At 37.1% G+C, this 21,893-nt stretch overlaps 3 protein-coding genes across 4 annotated transcripts; 2 read left to right on the top strand and 1 right to left on the bottom strand.

Moving 5' to 3' along the window:
* Window positions 1-254: 254 nt before the first annotated feature.
* Window positions 255-2,569, bottom strand: ora2 (olfactory receptor class A related 2). Its single transcript, XM_008409062.3, has 2 exons — window positions 1,959-2,569; window positions 255-1,833 (listed from the first exon to the last, which is right to left on the bottom strand). The coding sequence occupies exon 2, from the start codon at window positions 1,829-1,831 to the stop codon at window positions 866-868; it is 966 nt and encodes a 321-aa protein (XP_008407284.2). The 5' UTR covers window positions 1,832-1,833; window positions 1,959-2,569; the 3' UTR covers window positions 255-865.
* Window positions 2,570-5,831: 3,262 nt separating this feature from the next.
* Window positions 5,832-9,729, top strand: ora1 (olfactory receptor class A related 1). The gene has a single exon (XM_081606914.1). It carries the CDS (start codon window positions 7,974-7,976, stop codon window positions 8,913-8,915), a length of 942 nt encoding a protein of 313 aa, XP_081463040.1. The 5' UTR covers window positions 5,832-7,973; the 3' UTR covers window positions 8,916-9,729.
* Window positions 9,730-9,868: 139 nt separating this feature from the next.
* LOC145551641 (putative homeodomain transcription factor 1) lies at window positions 9,869-21,558 on the top strand. 2 transcript variants are annotated; one of them, XM_081606912.1, is made up of 17 exons: window positions 9,869-10,118; window positions 10,318-10,359; window positions 11,997-12,053; window positions 12,139-12,208; window positions 12,331-12,489; window positions 13,577-13,757; window positions 14,047-14,167; window positions 14,575-14,763; window positions 16,162-16,398; window positions 16,585-16,713; window positions 17,698-17,967; window positions 19,241-19,372; window positions 19,457-19,543; window positions 19,677-19,832; window positions 19,925-20,020; window positions 20,428-20,553; window positions 20,737-21,558. In XM_081606912.1, the coding sequence occupies exons 2-17, from the start codon at window positions 10,330-10,332 to the stop codon at window positions 20,755-20,757; spliced, it is 2,061 nt and encodes a 686-aa protein (XP_081463038.1). In that variant the 5' UTR covers window positions 9,869-10,118; window positions 10,318-10,329; the 3' UTR covers window positions 20,758-21,558. The 2 variants fall into 2 exon arrangements, with proteins under 2 accessions (XP_081463038.1, XP_081463037.1); XM_081606911.1 differs by having other exon boundaries at window positions 9,870-10,118; window positions 10,273-10,359.
* The last annotated feature ends 335 nt before the right edge of the window (window positions 21,559-21,893 follow it).

A 21,893-nucleotide genomic window follows, 5' to 3' on the forward strand; every position in this document is an offset into this window, starting at 1 on the left:
ATCTCAGTGTGGCAATTAACCTGCCTGATTATCACAGAACATTTCCCACATCCTATTCAAATGCTTAATCATGGCTAAATGGGGACTTGGAAGTTATTTGACAGCAACATGAAATGAATTACCAGTCTATAATTTGTACTGCTGGGACATGAGAAATAAACCAGGAAAATTAACACGCTGGTAGACCAGGAGAGATGAAGTTATCACTATTTTTATTTTATATGGAGGGACACATGATGTCAAATAGTGCCAGAAATGTTTTTTAAATTATAGGAAAAAAGTTCAAATTCTCTGCTCTTATTTTTTGTATGTATGTGCTTGGATAAAATTTAAATTTTTGTTTAATTATATATACCATTGATGAATTTTTCCCAAATTTTAAATAAAAATTATGTCACTGAGCATATATTGGCTCCAATAAAACAAAGAAAAGATATTCAGATTTTTTTAAACAACACCATTGTAATGGTTGTTTTAAAGTTGAGAAATCAGTGTCTGGATTTTGCGTTATAGTTCCTGCCAATAGTCTTTCACATTACTGCTGGGGTAAGGTGATGATCTAATCAGTATCGAATGATGGTCGTCAAACATCTAGAAATTATAATATTGGAAAAAAAAAAAAAAAAAGGTTGATGTGATCTCTTTTTTTTATTTTACAGAGCTGCAACTTGCTTAACAACTCCTTAAAAAAACCTCCAAAAAATTCAACTCTAACATGTACTAGCAGAGATGAAGTAATTCTTGTCAGAAAGTGGGATTTCAACAGAATAACCTACACATGACCCAGATATCAGAAAAGCTCAGTTTCATCTCAGCTTCGGTTTCACCTCCAGCCATGTGTGCAATCGACCGTCCCCGATTGCCCTCATATAGAACGAAGGTGAGCCGTTTTTCCCAGCAAAGGCTTTTCCTGTGCTACACACCTCAGCCTGCTGTTCACCTTCCTGTTAGACGCGATGATAACCAGAGGGCTCAGCGCTGCGTACAGCGAGGCGAAGAACACACGCAGGTCAGAGATCAGCGAGGAGCTCATCGTGCGCCTCACAGTGAGTGTGTACACCCAAAGACCGTTATCCACCCCATAAAGAACAACATAAATGGTCACGAGCACAACTACGACTTTAGCAGCCCGCTGCTTGGAACCGCAGGTCGCTGAACCAGCATGGCCGGCTCCACGGAGCCCCTTGAGGTGCTGGCTGTGTTTGTAGAGGAGAACAAGAATGATAAGGCTGGTTAGAGTCATGAGGGCCATAGGCACCACATCTCTACTCACTTGTATCGCCCCATAAACCTCTTTGAGGATATCTGATGGGAAATTCACATAACAGAATTCCACCTTGACAGCGCTTGATGCCACAGCAGTGTCATTCTTGGAGCTCACAGAGAACAATATGGCCCCTGCACTCGTGCCAGTATGGAGGACCCAGAGGAAGAGGAACACAATTGGTAAATTTTGGGCCACTAAGATGCGGACAGAGGCCCATTTTGATCCAGGAGGGGCAATACTCAAACACTGATACGCACTAAGGAGACAGGTGAGCCAGATAGAGAGGGCCCTGGACGTTCTGTAGATGAAGATCACACCTTTGCAGCCAACGTCTCCAAAGACATTGGCCAGGTGGAAGGAGGCCAGCGTCTCCATCAGACAGCGTACGAGCACCACCAGCAGGTTGGTGCAGGACAGATGCAGGACGATGGCGTCTGCTGCAAGGAGCCAGCTCTTTTGGAGGATAAGAAGGAGGAAGGCAACAATGACCGCCATGTTCCCAGGAACTCCAACAACGGTGAGCGACAGAAAGAGCATCCCACGGACATCCGCATTAGATGGCATTCCTGCAGAGAGGAAAAACAATAAATAAAGATAGAAAATCGTTCAATCATATTGTCAAAATGTTGAATGATTAAAGTTATTCAAGCTGGTCTCAGAAAATAACCTTTGGTGGAAGTTAAAATCCCACCTGATGGCAGGTAAGGAAGGCTGAGAGCTCTGAAGCTGAACTTGTGCCTGACAGACAGTGATCCCTCATGAAGTCAGTAGCCTTTTTCTTTCTTTATACCTGGAAACAGGTAGCAGCTGTTGGTTCTGCTTTGCATGGTCCATTGACTTCTCTTCCCTCAGCCTCCAATTACTTGAGATCAATTCAGATGACTGATTCTGTCCTCTCACTGGGTTTAGACAGACCAGATTAACATGAAGACGCCACTGATTGTTCCCATTTATATGGTGCAAAACACTTAGAGCTGACAGCAAGATGGTAGCAAGAGGAACAACATATTAGAGCAACGTTTTAGTGTAAAAAATGATCAGATAATTTATCAATGTCCACGTTTCACCAAGTGGAAAGGATTTTGTTACATACTATTATGTCTTATTTTTCATTTTTCCAATTAGTCTCTAAATACTTTTTTTATAAACACCACCTGCTTTAATAATGCATTAATTTAGATTCTTTCAATCATTTTAAAATGAATTACAGGTTACATTAAAGGCTCAGTTACCTTTCAATACCACAGTGCCCCCCAGTGGAGAGATATAAAACAAGTCACATCCTGTCAGAAATATAATCAATCCCCCACATTTGTTTTTTTTTTTTTTTTTGGGCGGGTGGGGGGGGGGGGGTTCTTTGTTTTTTTGTTGTTGTCGTTGATGTTTTTTTTTGTTTGTTTGTTTTTTTAACCAATAAGAAAATATCTTAAAATCCAACTTATTGCTGTGGTATATGTCCAAAGGCAATAAATCTTTACAATTGTGGATGGACATATCAATGCAAGTAGGTGACATAATTTACCTGCAGGTCCCTCTGCAGGGAATTGGAAATGAGTCTTTAGGTGATTTTTCTTGGTTGTGGCCAAAACAGAAATAAAAAGGGACTTCCCTGCAAATGCCTCAAAATACCCCTGTTGAATGTTAAATGTTTTGTATTGGACTTCCCCCTTTAAATTTATATCCTGACATAAATAAAGTGGCACAAGTAAATAAAAGAACTGCGGGTGATGTGAGTTTACGTATTGTTTAATGTATTGGTTAACTTAAAGAAAAACTAACGTTTCACTTTGGGTAACATTTTTTTAAAGAATTTTAGATTTCACATTATAGACATATTACTTTATTTTTGTTAGTGGGATTTTACTTCTTCAGCCATTACACTAAGAAGAAACACTGCTAAGCTTCTGTTTTTCAGTAGTTTTTAGCTTGTTTGCAGTATTTGGACAAACGGCATGCGGCTGATTGCAAAGGTGTTTATTTTTCACCTAAAATGTTTTTACTTCATACAAGATGCATTTGTTGGCAGAAGTGGGTAGTAAGTTGTTACATGAGCTCATTACATATACTTGAGTTATCAGTAAATAGGGAGGAGGGGATATTTTACCAGTAGTTTTATTGCCTATTCGAGGTCATAATAATATGGTAAACACCATGAGTCACTGGAAGCACTTCACCCTATTCTAAGACAAAGAATCGGTTTCAATTTTAATATTCAAAGTGTTTCTTTTACTTAAATTGTGTTATTTTGTACTTGTGTTATTTGTAAACATTTTTTAACATTGGTCATCAAAATACTAGAACTGACATATAACTATATTTTTTGTCTGTCTGATGGTAAAGTATCAAATCAGATGATCGATCACTAGAGTAGCTTTTTTATAGCACCCTTGTTACAATCTTACTTGAGTAAGAATATGTTGAAGTTGTGCTACAATTACATGAATAACATTTTCGAATTAACTGCTCACCTCTTTGGTGTTCAGAATAGCTTTTAGTGGGTTGAACTGTTGCATTGGTTTTTCTAATAATCATCTTTTTTGGCAAAATAAAGAAATCTATTTAGATTTTTTTATGTTTGTGAAATGTAACATATTTGAAGACGACTGAATCCCACTAATTTTGCATTGTAATAGATTTGATTATTATTAAATGTTTTTTTCTGATATAGTAATTATGATGGCAATTAGAGGAAAAATGACTTGCCAGGAGGAAAGGGCCTCGATGTTATCGAAGTCACATAGGAGTAAACAGGACATGTTGAATTCCCCTGAGGAGAACAAGCTTCAACATGCCTTTTTAATTAACTCACTGAACATGTAAACATGTGAAAAACAACACTAAGGAAGAGACTTTCTCTAATGATGATTTATTCCATGGAAGACTCCCGTGAGAAAAACAACCATCCTAAAAAACAGTTAGCATTCAAAGCGACTGTTCCAGCTGATGGACCCTGAACTCTCTGTGCAGTTAGAGGAAAACATGCAGCTGGTATGCTATTTCTCCACTTTCCCTGAAAGAAACCCTTAGGTGCATTTCAAACTGTGGAGGCTTGCATTTTAAATTAATACTGACCAGATTTGCTTCTGCCGCTAATTACTGCAAACAGGCATTGTTACATACCTGCAGTTAATTGTCCTGCTCCTCTGTGTCTATTTAATATGCTCTCTAGACGTAAAGTCAGAAAAGAGCACACAACAAAGCACCATATGTTTGTTCGTAAAAACTAATGGTTGTAAACAAAAACTACACACTGCTTTGTTCCCTTGTTGGTTAACTGTTTTCTTTCTCTCTGGTTTTATAGAAAGTGAAAAGCATTTTTTGTAGGAACAAAACAAAATTGGAGGCATGGAAAACAGTTGAACTGGTCATATGGTTACATAAAACAGCACAGCTAAGCTGTTATAATAAAAGCAAGCAATTCTTTTAGCAAAGATTAATCTTAAAGTGATTCAAATATTTTACACATAATTTTATTGTTGAAAATGTATTTATTTATTAAGGAACTCTATATTAAAACACACACACATTTCTATATGTGCTATTTATAACTATTTACATATCGTTTTTGATTTATTGTGTCCACAAGATGATTTTGTTCAATGTAATGTCAGACAAAGTTCATGACGTTCATACACTAAATGCAGTGGTGGAGAAAGTACTCAAAAAATTTACTTAAGTAAAAGCACAAATACACAGTCAAAAATGTACTCAAGTAAAAGTAAAATTACCACATTAACATTTTACTTAAGTAAAAGTAAAAAAGTACTGACTTTTAAAAATACTTAAGTATTAAAAGTAAAAGTACTTTCTGAATACATAACCTAATCGCTAATAGGTTAGCGATTAGTGTGGCAATCGTATTTAATTTTAATACATCAGAAAGGTGCCATTGTAATAAACAATGCCACAGATTAAACATGTTCTTATTGTGTTTATTCTCTGTAACAGTTTAGACTTAGATATGTGATTCTATGAATCATAATTTCAGGGATGGAAACATCTTGTCTCCTGTCCTAACATAACATGAGCTTCATTAGTGACATTTATTTAGAAACAAATCCAATTGAAAGGGGATGTAAAGAAGGTGTGTGGAGGGAGGACATGCAACCAAGGAGACATGTAGAAGAGTTGTAGTCAAGACCACCAAACCCAAGACCAGCGTCCCGTGCTAAATGACACAATAAAATTAAGTTTACCTATCAAAATTGGTTCTCAGATTGATCTGAAAGATCTACATTCCCATAAAAACACCTAGATATTAAATACTTAGAGCTGACCAGTATCAATTAAAACTCATTTCATTCTGTTTTGCTTTCATCGCTGTGCTACAATCTGCAGAGGTCTCCTGCCATCCCTATAAAAATAACACCCTGGGCGGTTGCCCATATTGCTCATGTCAGAAACCACAACTGTCTGCACCATTAAACCATGAAACATAGCAATTAACGGTAAACAACGTTCAACTATGAACACTGTCCAACGGCGCAACAAGCAAGAAGTAACCAAGCAGAAGGAGGTGACTGTTCTCATCCTCCCTCCTGCTGCCATGTTTGCCACCATGACATGAGACAAAATCAATCAATGAGCAATGAGCATGCTCTGCATTCATACATTCAACTTTTACTTATTCCGCGATTAAATAAATGTGTGTATGTACACACATAGCTACGGCTCTCAGTGAGGCTTCAGTCCTTCAGGACTTAGTAAAGATCCGTCCAGAAGAATCGGATCGTTCCTGAATGTCATATCACTATATTGCAGACTGATCACAGCGTTGTCCCATATTTGCGACACCTCAGTCAACACCTCCACACAATAATTCAGCGCATGAGTGACAATTTTTTTTCATCGCAGATGCAACATGTGTCTCTGTACAGCTAGCTTTGCTAGCATCAGTCCACAGATCTTACCTTTCTTTAAGCTTTCCTTCCAAGTGACGCTAAAAGTTGGACGAAGTCCCCACCGTCTGTGAAAGCGAAGCGCTGCTGATTTTACATGTCGCCATATCTTATGATTTATGCAGCGCTATTATATTAATGACGATTAGACAGACATCTTCTCTGCTCAGAGGAAGCCACTGCGCATGCCTGGAGCTCCGCGTGCGAGTAAAGGTGGAGCCAATGGGTGACAACAGACACGTAAGTCACGTTATTGCTTGGATTTTACGGCGCCACCTTAAATCCCTGAACTTCACATTTTAACGGAAGAAAGAGCAATGCGACTTGGATGTAACGAGTAACGCGACAGTTTTGTAGAAATGTAGTGAAGTAGAAAGTATAGATACTTACTGTAAAATGTAGTAGAGTAAAAGTAGAAAGTACCCATTATTAAATCTACTTAAGTAAAGTACAGATACACGAAAATTGTACTCAAGTACAGTAACAAAGTACTGTACTTCGTTACACCACTAACGATGAATACAACATTTATCCTAAATGTTGTATTCATGATGACTAGCACTCAATATATTCAATATATTTTTACTCAAATAAAAGTAAAAAAGTAGCTATTTGGTAAAAATGTTCTTTAAGTACCGAGTACCTGATTATAACACCTGATTTAATATTTTACGATAATGCCTTCAGACAGGAAAAATAACTACATGAAGATATGTGCAAATTCTGGTCATTTAAAGCTGAAATTGAAAGAAATTTTTTTAAATAAATGACATAATTACAAAGTAACAAATATTAAGGCAGAAAAAACATGTTTCCAAATCAATTTCTCCCTATGAAACTGAGGAAGCTAATGCTTTCAGTAGTGTAAGTACATCCATTAACAATATGTAGTGTTTAGTGTATCTAATTAATCTCCAAATGTCTTAACAGGTTCAGCAAACGGAAAATAACATTAAAACAGCAAACCTTATATTAAAACAAACTATAGGTTTACTATAGGTAAACTACAGTTTAACAAACTATAGGTTTGTATCCGTCTCATGTATTTCTGGTTAAAATATACTTGTTCATTATTCAGAAAAGTTACTCGTACTGGGTGAAGTATCCAGGAATTTTAACCAGGAATTTATGAGTATTATAACAATAATATTCACTAATAAAATACTCAAGTATAAAGTATGTGTAGGTTAAAACTACACTGAAAAGTACCACTTTTTCAGATAAGTTGCTCGAATAAATGTTGAGTACTACCCACCTTTTTTTCATACTGAGGGCGAGATAAAATACCAACGCTTTAACTTTTTTGATGGCTACCTTTAAAAATAAATCATTTATTTTATTCCTGACACATAAGATAGTTTTAACAATATCCTTCTGTGTTCAGAAATGTGTTCATTAAGAAATCATAGTACCAGGGAGATCAGAAGAAATCACTCTGTAAGCTTCCCAGTTTATACTAGCCATTATTGTATTATAATAAGTCAAGTGTTTCGTTTGTGACTCTATTCCTCTGAGACAATGTGAGTCAAAGTTAGCTTATTACGTTAATTTGCCAAACTGTGAGCTGAATCTTGGCCAGCAGTCTTGAGGGACCTTGAGGATTATAAATTGTCTCTCACGGGCTATTTGGCAGCCTGTTTACTAAAATACTTTTGCTTTATATCCGTAGCTTCAAGCGAGAGTAAGGTCTATTAGGTTTGGATTACTGAGGTTTGTTTCACATGATCCAACTAAGATTTATGTGGTTTGCATCAGATGTTTTTGTCATGCCTACTGTTTAAACCTTGTCTCATGCAGGTCTTGGTGGTATGGATCTCTGTGTGACCATCAAAGGGGTCTCCTTCCTCTTGCAAACAGGCCTGGGCATATTGGGGAACGTTGTTGTGCTTCTGGCGTACGCCAGCATAATCTGTACTGAACCCAAGCTACTTCCTGTGGACATGATCCTTTGCCACCTTGCCTTCTCCAACCTGATGCTACTGCTGACTCGTTGTGTGCCACAGACCATGACTGTATTTGGGTTGAAGGATCTTCTGAATGACCCTGGTTGTAAGGTGGTGATCTACGCCTATCGCGTTGGACGGGCCTTGTCTGTGTGCATCACCTGCATGCTCAGTGTATTTCAGGCCATGACAATAGCCCCTGCAGGGCCCAGATTGTCAAAGCTGAAACCTTTGCTTCCGTCTCTGGTCCTTCCGACCTTTGCAGCATTGTGGCTCCTTAATATGGCCATTTGCATTGCAGCTCCGTTTTTCTCCATGGCTCCACGTAACGGCACCATCCCTGCATTCACCCTCAACCTCGGCTTCTGTCATGTGGACTTCAGAGACAATATGTCCTATGTTATTAACGGAGTGGCTGTCTCAGGGAGGGATTTTGCATTTGTAGCCCTGATGTTGGGCTCCAGCGGGTACATCCTCCTGCTTCTGCACCGCCACAGCAAACAGGTGAAAGGGATCCGTCGCTCTCATGGCAGCAGGGCAGAAACTAGAGCGGCTAAAACTGTGGTGACCCTGGTGGTTCTCTACGTTGTGTTCTTTGGCATTGATAATGTGATCTGGATCTACATGTTGACTGTATCAAAGGTTTCACCAGTAGTGGCTGACATGAGGGTGTTCTTCTCCTCCTGCTATGCCTCCCTCAGTCCCTTCTTTATCATTTCATCCAACAAGAAGGTCAAGAGGAAGATTGTGTGTGCAGCAGAGCACGACCAACCGTTAGTGGACACTCAAGAGTCGAATGAGAAATGACTCTGTCTCTGTCTTGACAGCCTGCCATCTAGGATGCATTACAGCAAACCTATAAAATCTGTTTATCTTTGAGCATTTTTACCAAGATAATTAGTACTTCACTGGTCCTTCAAATTTCTAAAATACTGTAATGGATTAGGTTAGTTTGAGTAGAAGAATACAGCATTTTTACAACAACAAAATCAAGATGAGATTGTAATTTTAAATGTAAAATTACTACGTTGCATGCATGTAGTGTGGACTAACTTGTTAATTATGAAGTTCTAATAATTAAAAGAATCTCTCCCCCCACGGATTTGCTGCACATTGTCTATGGCTTTTAAATTTTTGGTTACCAAAAGCAATTATGTCTTAATTTAGAATAGTAAAAGTAGTAGTAGAAGTTGTAGTAGTAATCCATATGCTATTTAAATTTGCTTCGCACGTTTTTGTGAGCCACAATCATAGTCAGTTTCTTAACTGAAATATCAGATTTATTATTCCTATAAAAACAAAAAAGTAAAATATGGAATATTGTCCTGCTAATATGTTACATAAAAATGTATTAATGACAGGAAATATTCAATATACCCTCTATATCAATACGTTTATTTATTTTTTTTATTTTTTTTTGGCTTACCTAACGGTTTACTGAATAAGCAAACACTTTTTTGTCACGCTCTAATTGGCTGAAATTTTGAGTGCCGCTTCGTCATTTTCATCCCGTGTTTGTCTTCTCAGGCAGCAGTTACGATGATCCGTTTGGAAAAATCAAGCTAAATACTTTTATGCTTGCTTGAAAATTTAGATTTTTTTAAATAAAACTAATTGTTAGTGTTTTTTTGGTTTTCTTTTTGATTTACACATCTGCTTTTAGATTTTAAAATACCGAACAGGATTTCAGGTTCCTCCTGACAGACGATGCTGAGGGAAAAATAACTATTCAAGCATCAACACAAAAAACCCCGGAAAAGGGAAGAGGAAGAATTAGCTGGAAGTGCAGAATAGTTGAAATAATGTCGAGGAAAACGCTTTTAAACAATGTGAGGATTTAAAGTGAACATTAATGAGTCTTTATTAGTATTGAAATGTTTCAGCTGAAGTAAATCACACAGTATGGGCGGCAAAGTCTGACAACAAAACGCTGGAACGATCCTAAAATCCGTTTGTGATGGTTTCTGAAGATTTCTTTCCAGTTTGTTCATCAACCAACTTTAATTTTAGGTAAGTTTCATTTCAATTTTTTTATACTGCTTATTGAATGAATGAAACATATACGAGCTTTTTAACAAAGCGGTTCTCTTTCACTTTCTTTTATAGTTCTGCAGTTTGTCAGCCTGTTTGACTTTGTTTAAATCTAATCTGAACCTCTGCCCAGTTTCTCCTCCGCGGTCCAGTAACATGACATGATCTCTGGTTCCAGTCTCTGACAACAATGGCCAGAATAGCCTGGTATCAAGAGAAGGTAAGAACAACATCTGTCTTTAAACTATTTTAAGATTTTATACTGAGATGGATAGCATTTTTTTTTTTACCTGAAAATAACGTTTTGTGATTGTGTTTGTGTATTAATTCAGAAGCTGTTTGTTTTCCTGCTTTTGACAAAGTAATAAATAGCATCACCCTTACATGTTTCATATTGTTAAATACATTTAATCATCAGACAAAGATAATTTGTTTAAAAGTAGTTTTCAAATGATGGTTGCACATTAAGGGGAAAAGCTAACCAAACCAATCCGGCCTTATGAGAAAAATTAATTAGTTCCTAATCCAATAACCAATTGCGCTATCAAGTCTGAACTTTGTCTAGGCCACTCCAAACCTTTATCTTTTTTTTTTTTGTATCTTCTTTTTGGGGGCAAGCTGGTTTGCTTTGAATCAAGTGCGTGATCCTAAGATTTCAGACTGTTGAATGGACTTTTTTCTTCAGGATTTGCTCAGTAAAAGCAGTGAAGCAGCTTTAATTCTGTTAACAAAATGTTAGTAAACTGCTACATTGTTTTCGAAAAGTTGTATTTGTTTTACACCACCTGTAAAGTGCTACTTTCGTCTTGTATATCCGCAGCATATTTTCCCAAATGTCTTGGCAATAATAATGTTTTTAGCTAATGTCAGACAGGGTCCTCTGTTCTTTTTCCATCACCATTTTTTCATTTTTGCTGTGTATTCGTCTCACAGATTCCATTTTACCCCATCTATTTTTTTATCCCTCAATTATAAACACTGAACTTAACTGAGACAAGCGAGTAGTGATTTAAATGATGTTCTGTTTTGCTGTGACCTCTTGGGTAATTTATGAATGGGCTCTTGGACTAATTTTGATTGGCTGGTCGTTTCTGGGAAGATTCATTCAGTTCCATGTTTTGTCAATATGTGAATAATGACTCTCGCTAGTTGGAATTTGTTTTTTTGTATTAAATTTAATACTCACTTGAGAAATGCATTTTGTATTTAATCAAGTTTTCTGGGTCGGGTCAGATATCGGACAGCTATCGTTTCATTTTTACTTAGGTTTATGTATTGAAATAAAAATTACTATTACTAACAGCATAGTTGATGTTTTCAAATTTATAACTAGCTGTTTGTTTTCCGTTTTTAAATTTTACAGGAAGGTTAGCGTTCATGATAGTTGTGATGGTATTCTACTTTACATTGCCACCTGTCAATCATGTACAAAAACCGCAAACATGCATAGAAAGTTGCAATGCCTGTATGGAGAAAGCAGAAGCAGGCAGCTCCTTTTGAATTTATAAAAGTCTGGAAAGAGAATAAATTAACTTCTGCTTAAGTATGGCTTGTTTTAACATGTTGTAGAAACAACACAGAAGGTCGTTTCCTGCTGCCAGACTTGAACTTTTAATCTGTCGGAGTTTAACTCATACCTTCAAATGTCTATGTATATAATTTAAAACCAGACTAAGAGATTTATATATTTTAAAGATGTTCCAATCACAACACTCTTAGTAAACAAGAGATTTTTTTGCTTTAACTGATCAGACTTTTTGATTTTCTTTAACATGCATCAGTATAAATTGAATAAACAAGTCTTATGTGGTGGTGTGCTGAAAACGAAATAATAAAAAGTGCTGTTTCTGGTAACAGATCGGGGCCTATGACCAGCAAGTCTGGGAAAAATCCCTGGAGAAAGCAGATTTAGGCGTAAGATGTTTTTTTTTCCCCAAAGTTGTAGGCGTTTTATGTCTCGTTTCCTCTAAAATAATTGCCCTGCTTCTTTTTACTGAAGGGTTTGGAGAGAAAACCAAAAAAGACAGGTTACATCAAACCTGACCTCATTGATGTTGACTTAGTAAGAGGTGAGAGGAATTATTACTTAACATTTTATGTAAAGTCGCATGCGATTCTAAATGACACATTAACTATCTGATGTGAGTAGCATATACTTTTAATAGTGTTGCTGGTTATTTTGTCGCCACAGGATCAACTTTCAGTAAAGCCAAACCGGAGAGTCAATGGACGGCACTGACTCGAAAAGGTCTGGTCAGAGTTCTGCTGTTCCCTTTCTTCTTCCAGTGGTGGATCCAGGTGACCTCCAGGTCCATCTCCTCATGCATCCTTGTGTTATATTTTCTGCAAGGTAAGCCCATGGTGAACGCATTCAACTTCCTCATGAGTCAGATCTTAATGTATAGGTCTGGCTGCAACTAACAATTATTTTAACAGTTAAGTGGTTAAAAATGTGCTAATTTTTAAATCTGATGAATCACTTAAGCCTTTTTAAATAAAAATAATTCAATTCTTTTTTTTTTCCCCAAATAAGAAAATTAAATTTCTTAAAATGCAACAAACCATTTCTTCAGTTCTGAGTGTTTTTTTTTTACAGTTCATGCTTCACATGATTTCAGTTGATGGCTGATTGACAGGTTTTTGCTGAACTGCAATCATCTGAATCAGGTGTGTTAAAGCAGAGAAACGTCTAAAACATGCAGGGCCGTCTGCTTTGAGGAACAGTGTTGGGCAACATTGTTTTAAGTGTACACTTGCTCATTTATAGAAAAGATTTTACCTGCAGTAAAAAAAAAAAAAAGAAGATATTTCAAACATCAACATGTGAAAAGCACAGCTCTTCCTACTTGACTTATGTATTTCTTATTTACAGATTAATGATTGGCTATCAAAAAGTTTAAAAAAATTTCCAGATATTTATTTCTTTCAACAAACTATTAAAACAGGACAGTTATCAGGATATGTTTAAGGTTACAAACTCCAGTTAATCATTAAATTAGTTGATCATTCCAGTAATCGATTCATTGTTTCAGCCCTATACATATCACTAATTATATTAAGCATGTGTCCCTGGATCCAGGTAGCATCATCTCCACTGTAAAAGACTTTAGCCTTTGTAGCCCTGCTATGTGTAATTTTAATGTGCTATTTAGACTTTTTTTGGAACCAATTATGTTGGGATTGATGTGAAAACAATCTGTTTAGGTGGCTCCATTCTGTTGAAATTTCTATTTGTTGTGCAATGACACTACATTTTAATCAAGCCTTCACTTACTGAATTCCTGTTTGTTTAAATTCATTTATGCACTTCTGTGCCCCGTTTCCCTCCACAGCTGAGCGGCACAGACGAGAGCTCATTAGCACACATAAATTCTGTTATAATGCCTCCCCTAAGAGAGCGCTTTGTTTGTTGTTGCCAAACGTTTTGCTCCCCTCAGTGGCAGCGGTGCTGCTGTACCTGGAGGTCCCCAGGGCCAGCGCCAGCGAGGTGTTCGAGCCCATGTGTCTCATGCTGCTGCTGGGCACCATTCACTGCCAGATTGTTTCAACGGAGTCCAGCCGGTGGCCCTCAGGCAGTCCAGCTGCTAGCAGCAGCACCAGCCCTGTGCGCAGGAGGAGGTGGTTTATCTTTGCTTTTTATATCCCAACAGACTCTCAGCACTTGGCTCATATGTAAACTCTCACATAAAGTACACAAAGCTAGAGGCTTTTTGTCATTTCCCCAAATGTGCTACACAATATTTAAAATTTTATTGTTCATTTTGCCAACTGCTCACATACTTGTTTTAGATACAAAAGAAAAATATATACATTGTTGTTTTCTTTGTTGTGTTTAACGGTTTAAGACATATTTAATATCCCTCCTTTTTTTTCTTCCAAAAGAGTTATTAAATTCTGTCTCCTTCAGGCCAAGGAAGGGCAGAGGGTTGAAAAAATCAGAAGAAAAGACTGACAGCGAGAACATGGAGCAGCAGGGGCCCTGGCAGTTTGAAGATAGCCAGCGATTATACCAGACCGTGGAGAGCCAGGTACAGTCGCTCATCTCCATCAGTATTTTCAGAGTCAGGGTGAACAGTGGTAAATGGAAGAGTAAAAACCCTATTTTGAGCATCATGGGCAATTTAAAAACCTCTTTAAAAGGCTTTCTGTGGAAAGGTTCTTATACTTGCCTTAAATTTGGCCTGTATAGTGGCGCTATCAAAATGCTTCTAAAAATCTACACCCTATTGCAGATAAAATATCACCCTTTAATTTTATACAGAGAACAATTATGTCAGTGGAAATGAAGTAAATAAAGCTACAATACCCTTCTTGTGTACCTGTCTACATCCGTTAAAGTTGCATTTGTAACCATTATGGCACAATGTCCTTTTATGAAAACATTACAAACACAAGCACATAAATCCTTAATACCTGTCTTTATGTTCTCGTTCAGTGCAAAAGTCATTCAGGATTTGGAGCATCCGACGAGCTCTCCAGTGACGAAGGGGAAAGCGAGCAACCAGTGGAAGTAATTCGATCGTTACATCATCGCAAGGCACACCCAAAGTCGTCATCTCCATCAGCGTCTCCTGCTAGGAAGAGGAACATAAAGTTCAGCCCCAAGGTCACAGCAGCACCTCAGGTAAAACTCATTGTTTGAATGAATTTAAATGAAAACGTAAAAGGGACCCATTATGCAAAATTCACATTTTGCTTCTTTATATACATTTCTGTTTGAGTCTCAACTACTTCTAAAAATAGGCCAAATACATAAAAATGAATTTAATTTATGTTAATGTGATTTTTTTTGGTGTCTTGAAAGTAAGCCGTTTCAAAAAAAAAATCTACTCGTTAAGTCACATTACGTAAGCACTGTACCATCTAGCAACTCTAGCCAAGCCCAGCCCCCGTTACCTAGCAACCCAAGCAGAGCTTCAGCACTTTTGGTCAAGGAGTTTTAGCGCTGTATGCACTGAACAATGGTTGCTTAACATGCAGGTATTTTGTTGTTGACCGTTATGCCCCCAAGATCTAGGGGTTCAGGGATAAAGATGTGTCCAGAGAAAACAAGTGGAATGTGAAATGATTGATTACAAAAAGAAGGTTTCACAAAACCAATACAAAAGAACAAAGGACTAACAAACTGAAGAATATTAAGTGCAAATTAAATTCCAAAAGGTCCAAACAAGTCGGTCTAAGGTAAACTCAAAAACCCAAAACGGGGAGAAAAAAACACACAAAGGGAACACCAAGCCTCCCAAATACAAGCTTCTAGCTTGTCCAAACAATCTAGAGCAGAGACAAACTGCTTAACTGAACAAGCAGAAACAAAATATTTCAAAACTGCCCAAAGCAGTTACAAGCACCAAAGGTTGGGGGGGGAAAGCTGAACAAAACCTCTTCCTACAAGCTGCCCCACTGGAGGAATGTTTCAGGAGCCTTTTATATGGTGCAGGTGGGCCTCATCAGTGACTGATTGGCTTGCAGTCCAATAGGGTCGCTGCTCCCCACCGCCTCCAAGCAACCAACCAGGAAGGTGTTCTTATATCTGAACCTGCACAACAAAAGGAAGCCAGGGGCCTCTAGAGGCTCAGCAGGCTTGACTTACCATAATGAAATAACCTGCTGCGTTCTTGTTGATTGTGCAGCAGAATCTTTATCTGCTTTTCAAAGATGTATGTTGTATAATTGCACATCTGTTTGTAGTGTAAACGTTGAGATGGGAGGCGTGGCCATCAGCAGCTTATTTGGATTTAAAGTGACAAGACCCTAAAAAAGCTCATTCTGTCAGGAGCTCAAAATGGGCAGAACTGACCACCAGACTAAAATCTATTTATCTAAGAATGTTTTTTTTTGTTTTGTTTTTTTTTTTCAAAAATGTAGCAAGCATGTTTTGTGTAGCCCATTGACCCACCCTAACCTGTTCAAGGAAGCATAATGAGTCATTAAATTTCTCACTCTCTGTTGTAACATATTTTATTAAATATCACACTTTTGTTTGTTAATCAAAGCAAATTGCATTGTTTTTGTCTGGGATCAGGAGGAGAGTGGGGGACCCGAAATAAAGCCTCGTGAGATCAATCGACTCAGGCTGGGCTCTCGTCCCGCTTCTGACACTGACGACACGATGTGGGAGGAGTTTCTGCAAGGCCCTGACTCCGCCTCCACGGGGAGCAGCGACTCTGAGGGGAACGGGAGGTTCAAGGCTGGGATGAACCTTCCACAAAGCACAACACCAAGCAGTGAGGATGAAGGTTTACAGCAAGGATGGACCAGTGTAAATATAAATCTGCCTTACAATATTTATCTTTTTGCCTTTTTTATATCTCATTATGTTACAACTACTCTTAGCTGTCTTGCTGTTTATTCCATTTTGTTACAACAAATAAGATTTTTTTAAAATCTTATTGCAACTTTAATCACTTTGTTTTCACACTTTTCATCTCTTGGCATTGTTCATCAGAGCCAGCTAAACTGGCTTCAGGCGTGCCACCCATCCAAAGACCGTGTTAGCGCCATAATATGGGAGCAGGGCGAGTGCAAGAAAGCAGAGATGTCGGTGCTGGAGATCAGCGGGATCATTCTCACACGGGTAAATGTTCCTGTCTTTATGTCTTTTGAAGGTAATAATTTAAAGTCAAACCAATTGATGATTTGTAAGTTTTACAAAAGTGAGAAGAATACAGCAATAGTTAAGTCAAAAATTTAAATTCATGCTAAACTGAAATATGACTCTAAATAAAAGTGAATTATTCTGTTAAAAAGCAGCCAGACAAAGAAGAAATGGTTATAATTTGTTGTTCTCATATTACAACACTCTAGAATAAATACACAAAGCCATCCTGCCATTTATAAATGTAGTTGCAAAATCACCCCAAAATAGACTGCATACAGCATCACTTTTATCAAGTATTATTCAAACATTATAATGTCTTTTTTTATTCTTCAAAGGATTCCCTAAATTGAATAAGACCATTTTTATCTTAATTATTCTACTAAATCTGCTTTAATGTAGGCCACCCATCGCCCATCCTCACTAGATGTTCAAAAATTCTGCAAATTGACTTAAAATTTTCTCTTTCAAGCTTTCTAACAGCTAGTAGTACTGTTGAACAAAGCAATATATGAAGCGCTGGAGAATTCAAAACAATTAATTTTATTCAAAATTCCATTCCTTTTAGATATTTTATGTGCATGATAGGAAATTTCTATTTGAATCTATAACATTATTATACCTCTACACGCAGAAAGTATCAATGATATTATTTTTGGGCCACCTAAAGTCATGAAGTTATTTAAAATATAATTTAAAAATAACTTCTCAGGATCAACACATATTTTTACAGTTTTTTGTTATTTACAAACTAAACAAATGTACGAGACATTTTACAACTGTCAGAAATATATAAATTAAGTATTTCAGGTCCCAGCACTAAACCTTATGGTGCTCCACATACAAAGTCCTTGCGCTCATTATTAAAACTTTACAAACTCTTTTGTTTATCAAATAATTTCTCAAACATTAATGTAAAACAAATGTTCTGTATTTGTTGTGTGACTTTGTGTTTGTCACCAGGTAAAGATGGTGGAACAGGGAATGGGTTACCTTGTGCTCGGTGGTCTCATGACGGCCACTCTGGCGCTGCTGCCCTTCGCCTTCCGCCTGGCTCAGCGTTTGGACATGTCCGGCCTCAGCTCACTCTCCCTAAAGCAACTAGTCGAAATCGCATTGGGCATGTGGGATGACCGGGCTTACGCCTTTTTCTTCATCACAACAGTTCTCAGAGTCTGCCTCATAGGGCTCTTCTTTTTCATGATGTGTGTGGCTGAGAGAACCTACAAACAGGTGAGTGATCAATTCAATCTGTTTGCAGAAATGTGCATGACCTTACAAACTGTTTCTCAAAGGGACATTATGATATTATGTCACAAAGACAAATTACTCCTCCTTACGAAAGCCTTTTCTTACCGCTATTGTAAAAAAAACATCAGTTAATAAGTCTTTCTTTCATTTATTGTTTTAAACCAGTAATGTCTGATTGAGGTGCAATATTTCTTCAACCAGGAAGTCCTTGTCAAGATGAACTGTAAATGAATAAAAACAAACAATTATTTTTTATCTTGCAGCTTGTTGCTTTCCACTGTTGGCATGCCAACATGCAGCAGCATCATGCTTCACTGACTGGTTTGCTCGTTTTTATTTAATGATGCATACACTGAATGCGCTGGTAAAATACACCCAAGTGTGAGAAATATTTCTTCAACCATTTCGCAGATAACCTACAGATGTATTCCATAAATCAGAATATTAGGGAAAATGTCTATTTCAGTAACAGTTAACTAAGAGAAGCACATTCTATGGATAAATTATCCACACACTACTGTGTTAAGAGGCTTTATTTCTGTTAAATGTTATGAAATTATGCTTACAATAAAGGAGGACATAACAGTTAAGATTAAAATGTTACATCAAACTAACAAAAAAGTTTTAATAAAGAAATGTGGGCTTAGCGAAAAGGACATTTATGACCTGCTTAATGGTTGTTTTCTTTAAAAGGCACTTTTAATCTGACAAACGGGCATTGTTGGAACTCATATTCAAATGTATTGGATATATCTTTCCCCCAAATAAGAAACAATAAATAATTTTCTATTTTAAAAACTGACCATCATATGTTCTGTCGGTGGCAAACTGTAATTAAGGTGAGCTTGAGTGATCTTTCTGAAATCTGGACAGCAGCTTTAGAAAAAAACCCAATGCATCCTTTGATTAAGGAAATTTTAAATAATGTTGGATACAGTTGTTAAGTGTTGAGCTTTCTCTCATTTATTTGTATTTGCTGATTGAGTGAAATGGCTGAAAATGTCCAAATAAAGGCCTTTAGAAGTCCTTCGCAGTCGGTCAATAAGATTTATCTGTAGATGAATTTCTTTTTGTTGCGTAGATTCTAAACTTGAGATTTTGGCAAAATACTGTGGATTCAAATAGTTATAACTTTCACAAATGAGAAATAATTGTAAATATTGAATTAAATATTTAGTTAATTTTTTTTACATCTATATCATCATTTGTGATTATTAATGACTTTTTATGGTGCATCTCAACATTTCCCCAACAGAGACTTTTGTTTGCCAAGTACTTCAGCCATCTCACCTCAGCTCGAAAAGCCAAGAAGTCTGAGATCCCTCACTTCAGGCTGAAGAAAGTGCAAAACATCAAGATGTGGCTGGCGCTGCGCTCGTTCCTCAGGGTAAGTGTCCTCCTGTATCGCCCAGCTAAAGCATTGCCCTGCAGTCCGTAAACAAGCTGTCTCTGATCCGCTTGTTCGTTGCAGAGACGAGGACCGCAGCGCTCTGTAGATGTCATTGTCTCCACAATCTTCCTCTTAGCACTTTCCATTTCATTCATCATTTGTGCTCAGGTCAGTGTGAGAGACCGGAGCAGACCTGGCGCGTTTGGATAGCATTGATTTTGTTCTGATGTCTGATTTATGTTAAACAAACGAGCTCAGACGTTTTATTGGAAATCCCAACATTATCTCTTCTCCTCTTCAGCTTCTAAACAGCCACAAAACATTCCTGGAGTCTTTAATCAATTGGGAGCTGGTGGTGTGGTGCTTCTCGCTCATCCCCTTCCTGCTGCGGCTCGCCACGCTGGGCTCAGAGACCAACTCCAAATACAGCAACTCCTCAGTGCTGCTCACTGAGCAGGTGGCGCCCTCTGGCTGCAGAATCCTTTATGCCACCAACTAAATCATATGTAGGATCAAACAATAAATAATGCTTATTTTTCTTGGTTGCAGATTAATTTGTATTTGAAGATGGAGAAAAAGCCTAATAAGAAAGAACAGCTCAATATAGTGAACAATGTCTTAAAACTTGCCACAAAGCTGATGAAGGTAAGAAGTGAATTTTCATTTACAGTAGCTAAAGTTTGCTTTGTGCCCTTGCTTGATCAAAAGCTCCTGTCTAGATTAAAGTCCATACCTGTTAACCTTTGCACGCTTTATCATTTTTCAACCAAAAATCTGAATGTTTTTAAACAGAATTTCTGTGATAGAAAAATTTACAGTTGCAGATGAAATGGTGAAGTGGATGGACAAGGATTTACGGTGTTCAGTTTTATATATATATATATATATATATATATATATATATATATATATATATATATATATATATATATAAATCTTAAGTGTGTTGTGCATTTGTTTTCAGCCCTCTTTAATTTAATATATCTAAATGAAATCATCTAATTGCCATAGATTGCTAAATAAGTTCTTGTAATTCTTCATTCCTTCTTTAGGAGCTGGACACCCCCTTCAGGCTGCTGGGTCTCACCATGAACCCTCTGATCTACAACATCACAAAGGTTGTCATATTGTCTGCTGTTTCTGCAGTCGTCAGTGACCTGCTGGGCTTCAATATCAGAGTAAGTCGAGTTACAATGAGGAATGAAAAATCCTCAATATCTTCTTGGAATGATAAATTACAAAAAAATCAATTTAATTAAGTGTTTTTTATCAGACGAGTTCTTTATATGCAAATATAAGAGCTACTTTTGTTACAATATTTTTTCTTGAATTAATCTTTGTTTTTTTTTCTTTTCCTCCAGCTGTGGAAAATCAAGCCCTAATGTGAAGAGGACAAGCCACTAACAGTCGGACACTGGAGTCCAGAAATACTCTCCGTCTCCTGCAGACGCTCTTCTCTAATGCAAAACGTGCTCAAACCTACTGACGGCGTTCAGTGCTGACTGTGCCTTCCACATCGGCCATTCAGAAGTCAGAGATGCTCCGACAATCACTCATGCAACATTTACTAGCTGCTCAACTGAGGTGGCATTAAAACTTTCCATCAGCTCTGCCATTATGGAAGCACCTAACCTTTGACCTTCAAAGTTCCCTCTGGAAGCGGTTTAATGTAGCAGCAAGCTAACGTTTGAGATCATTTCAGGCTTCTGAGGCACCCAAATGTACATTGTAGGCTTTTACAGATGTGTAGTCTAACATGGTGTGTAAATGCAGATATTATCATGTAAATAGTTTTTTTATTAATCTTTTTTTAGGACAAGGAAAATGAAATACTTCTGCTGTCTCAAGCCAAGATATCACATATGAACTGATGTTTCATAGTATATTTAGCAGCTCCTTACCATAGCTGTGCTTTATTTATTTGGGTTTCTGTTTTAAGCTCTTGGACTTCTTATCTGTACATCTTTGAATCCTGTTTTCCACTTTTTATCAAGAACCACTGTAAAAAAAATAAAAAAATAAAATAAAAAAGCAAGAAAGAAAATCACATAGTCTTTGATATTGGAGAACAAATTGTTTTCCACCCAGTAATGTTTCTATCAGTTTTTAAAAGTGCAAATCGTTAAACAATTTCAAGGGAAATTCATGTAGCATAAAATATTAAATGTAGTGATTTATTTCAAGTGTTTTTGTTTATTGTAATTATTATGGATTGTAGCCTAACTGGAAATTTAATTTAGGAGAAAATTTTAATTTTACATATGAACGAATGAAAAATAAAAAAAAAATATATATATATATATATATATATATATATATATATATATATATATGTATGTATGTATGAAAATAGATATTTTACAGTTCTTCCTTCCACTAAGCTTCCCATTAATATGCTTGGATTCAGTGCTCTGTAAACAGCCAGTTTCTTTATCTACGGCTTTCTTTCAGCTTATACTCCTTGTGAAAGCTTAAAGGCTTAATTGGGACTTTTTTTATCTGTAGTGTTTAACTGCTG

Source organism: Poecilia reticulata, chromosome 5 (genome assembly GCF_904066995.2).
Source record: "Poecilia reticulata chromosome 5, P_reticulata-male-v2, whole genome shotgun sequence".
NCBI classification, from domain to species: domain Eukaryota; kingdom Metazoa; phylum Chordata; class Actinopteri; order Cyprinodontiformes; family Poeciliidae; genus Poecilia; species Poecilia reticulata.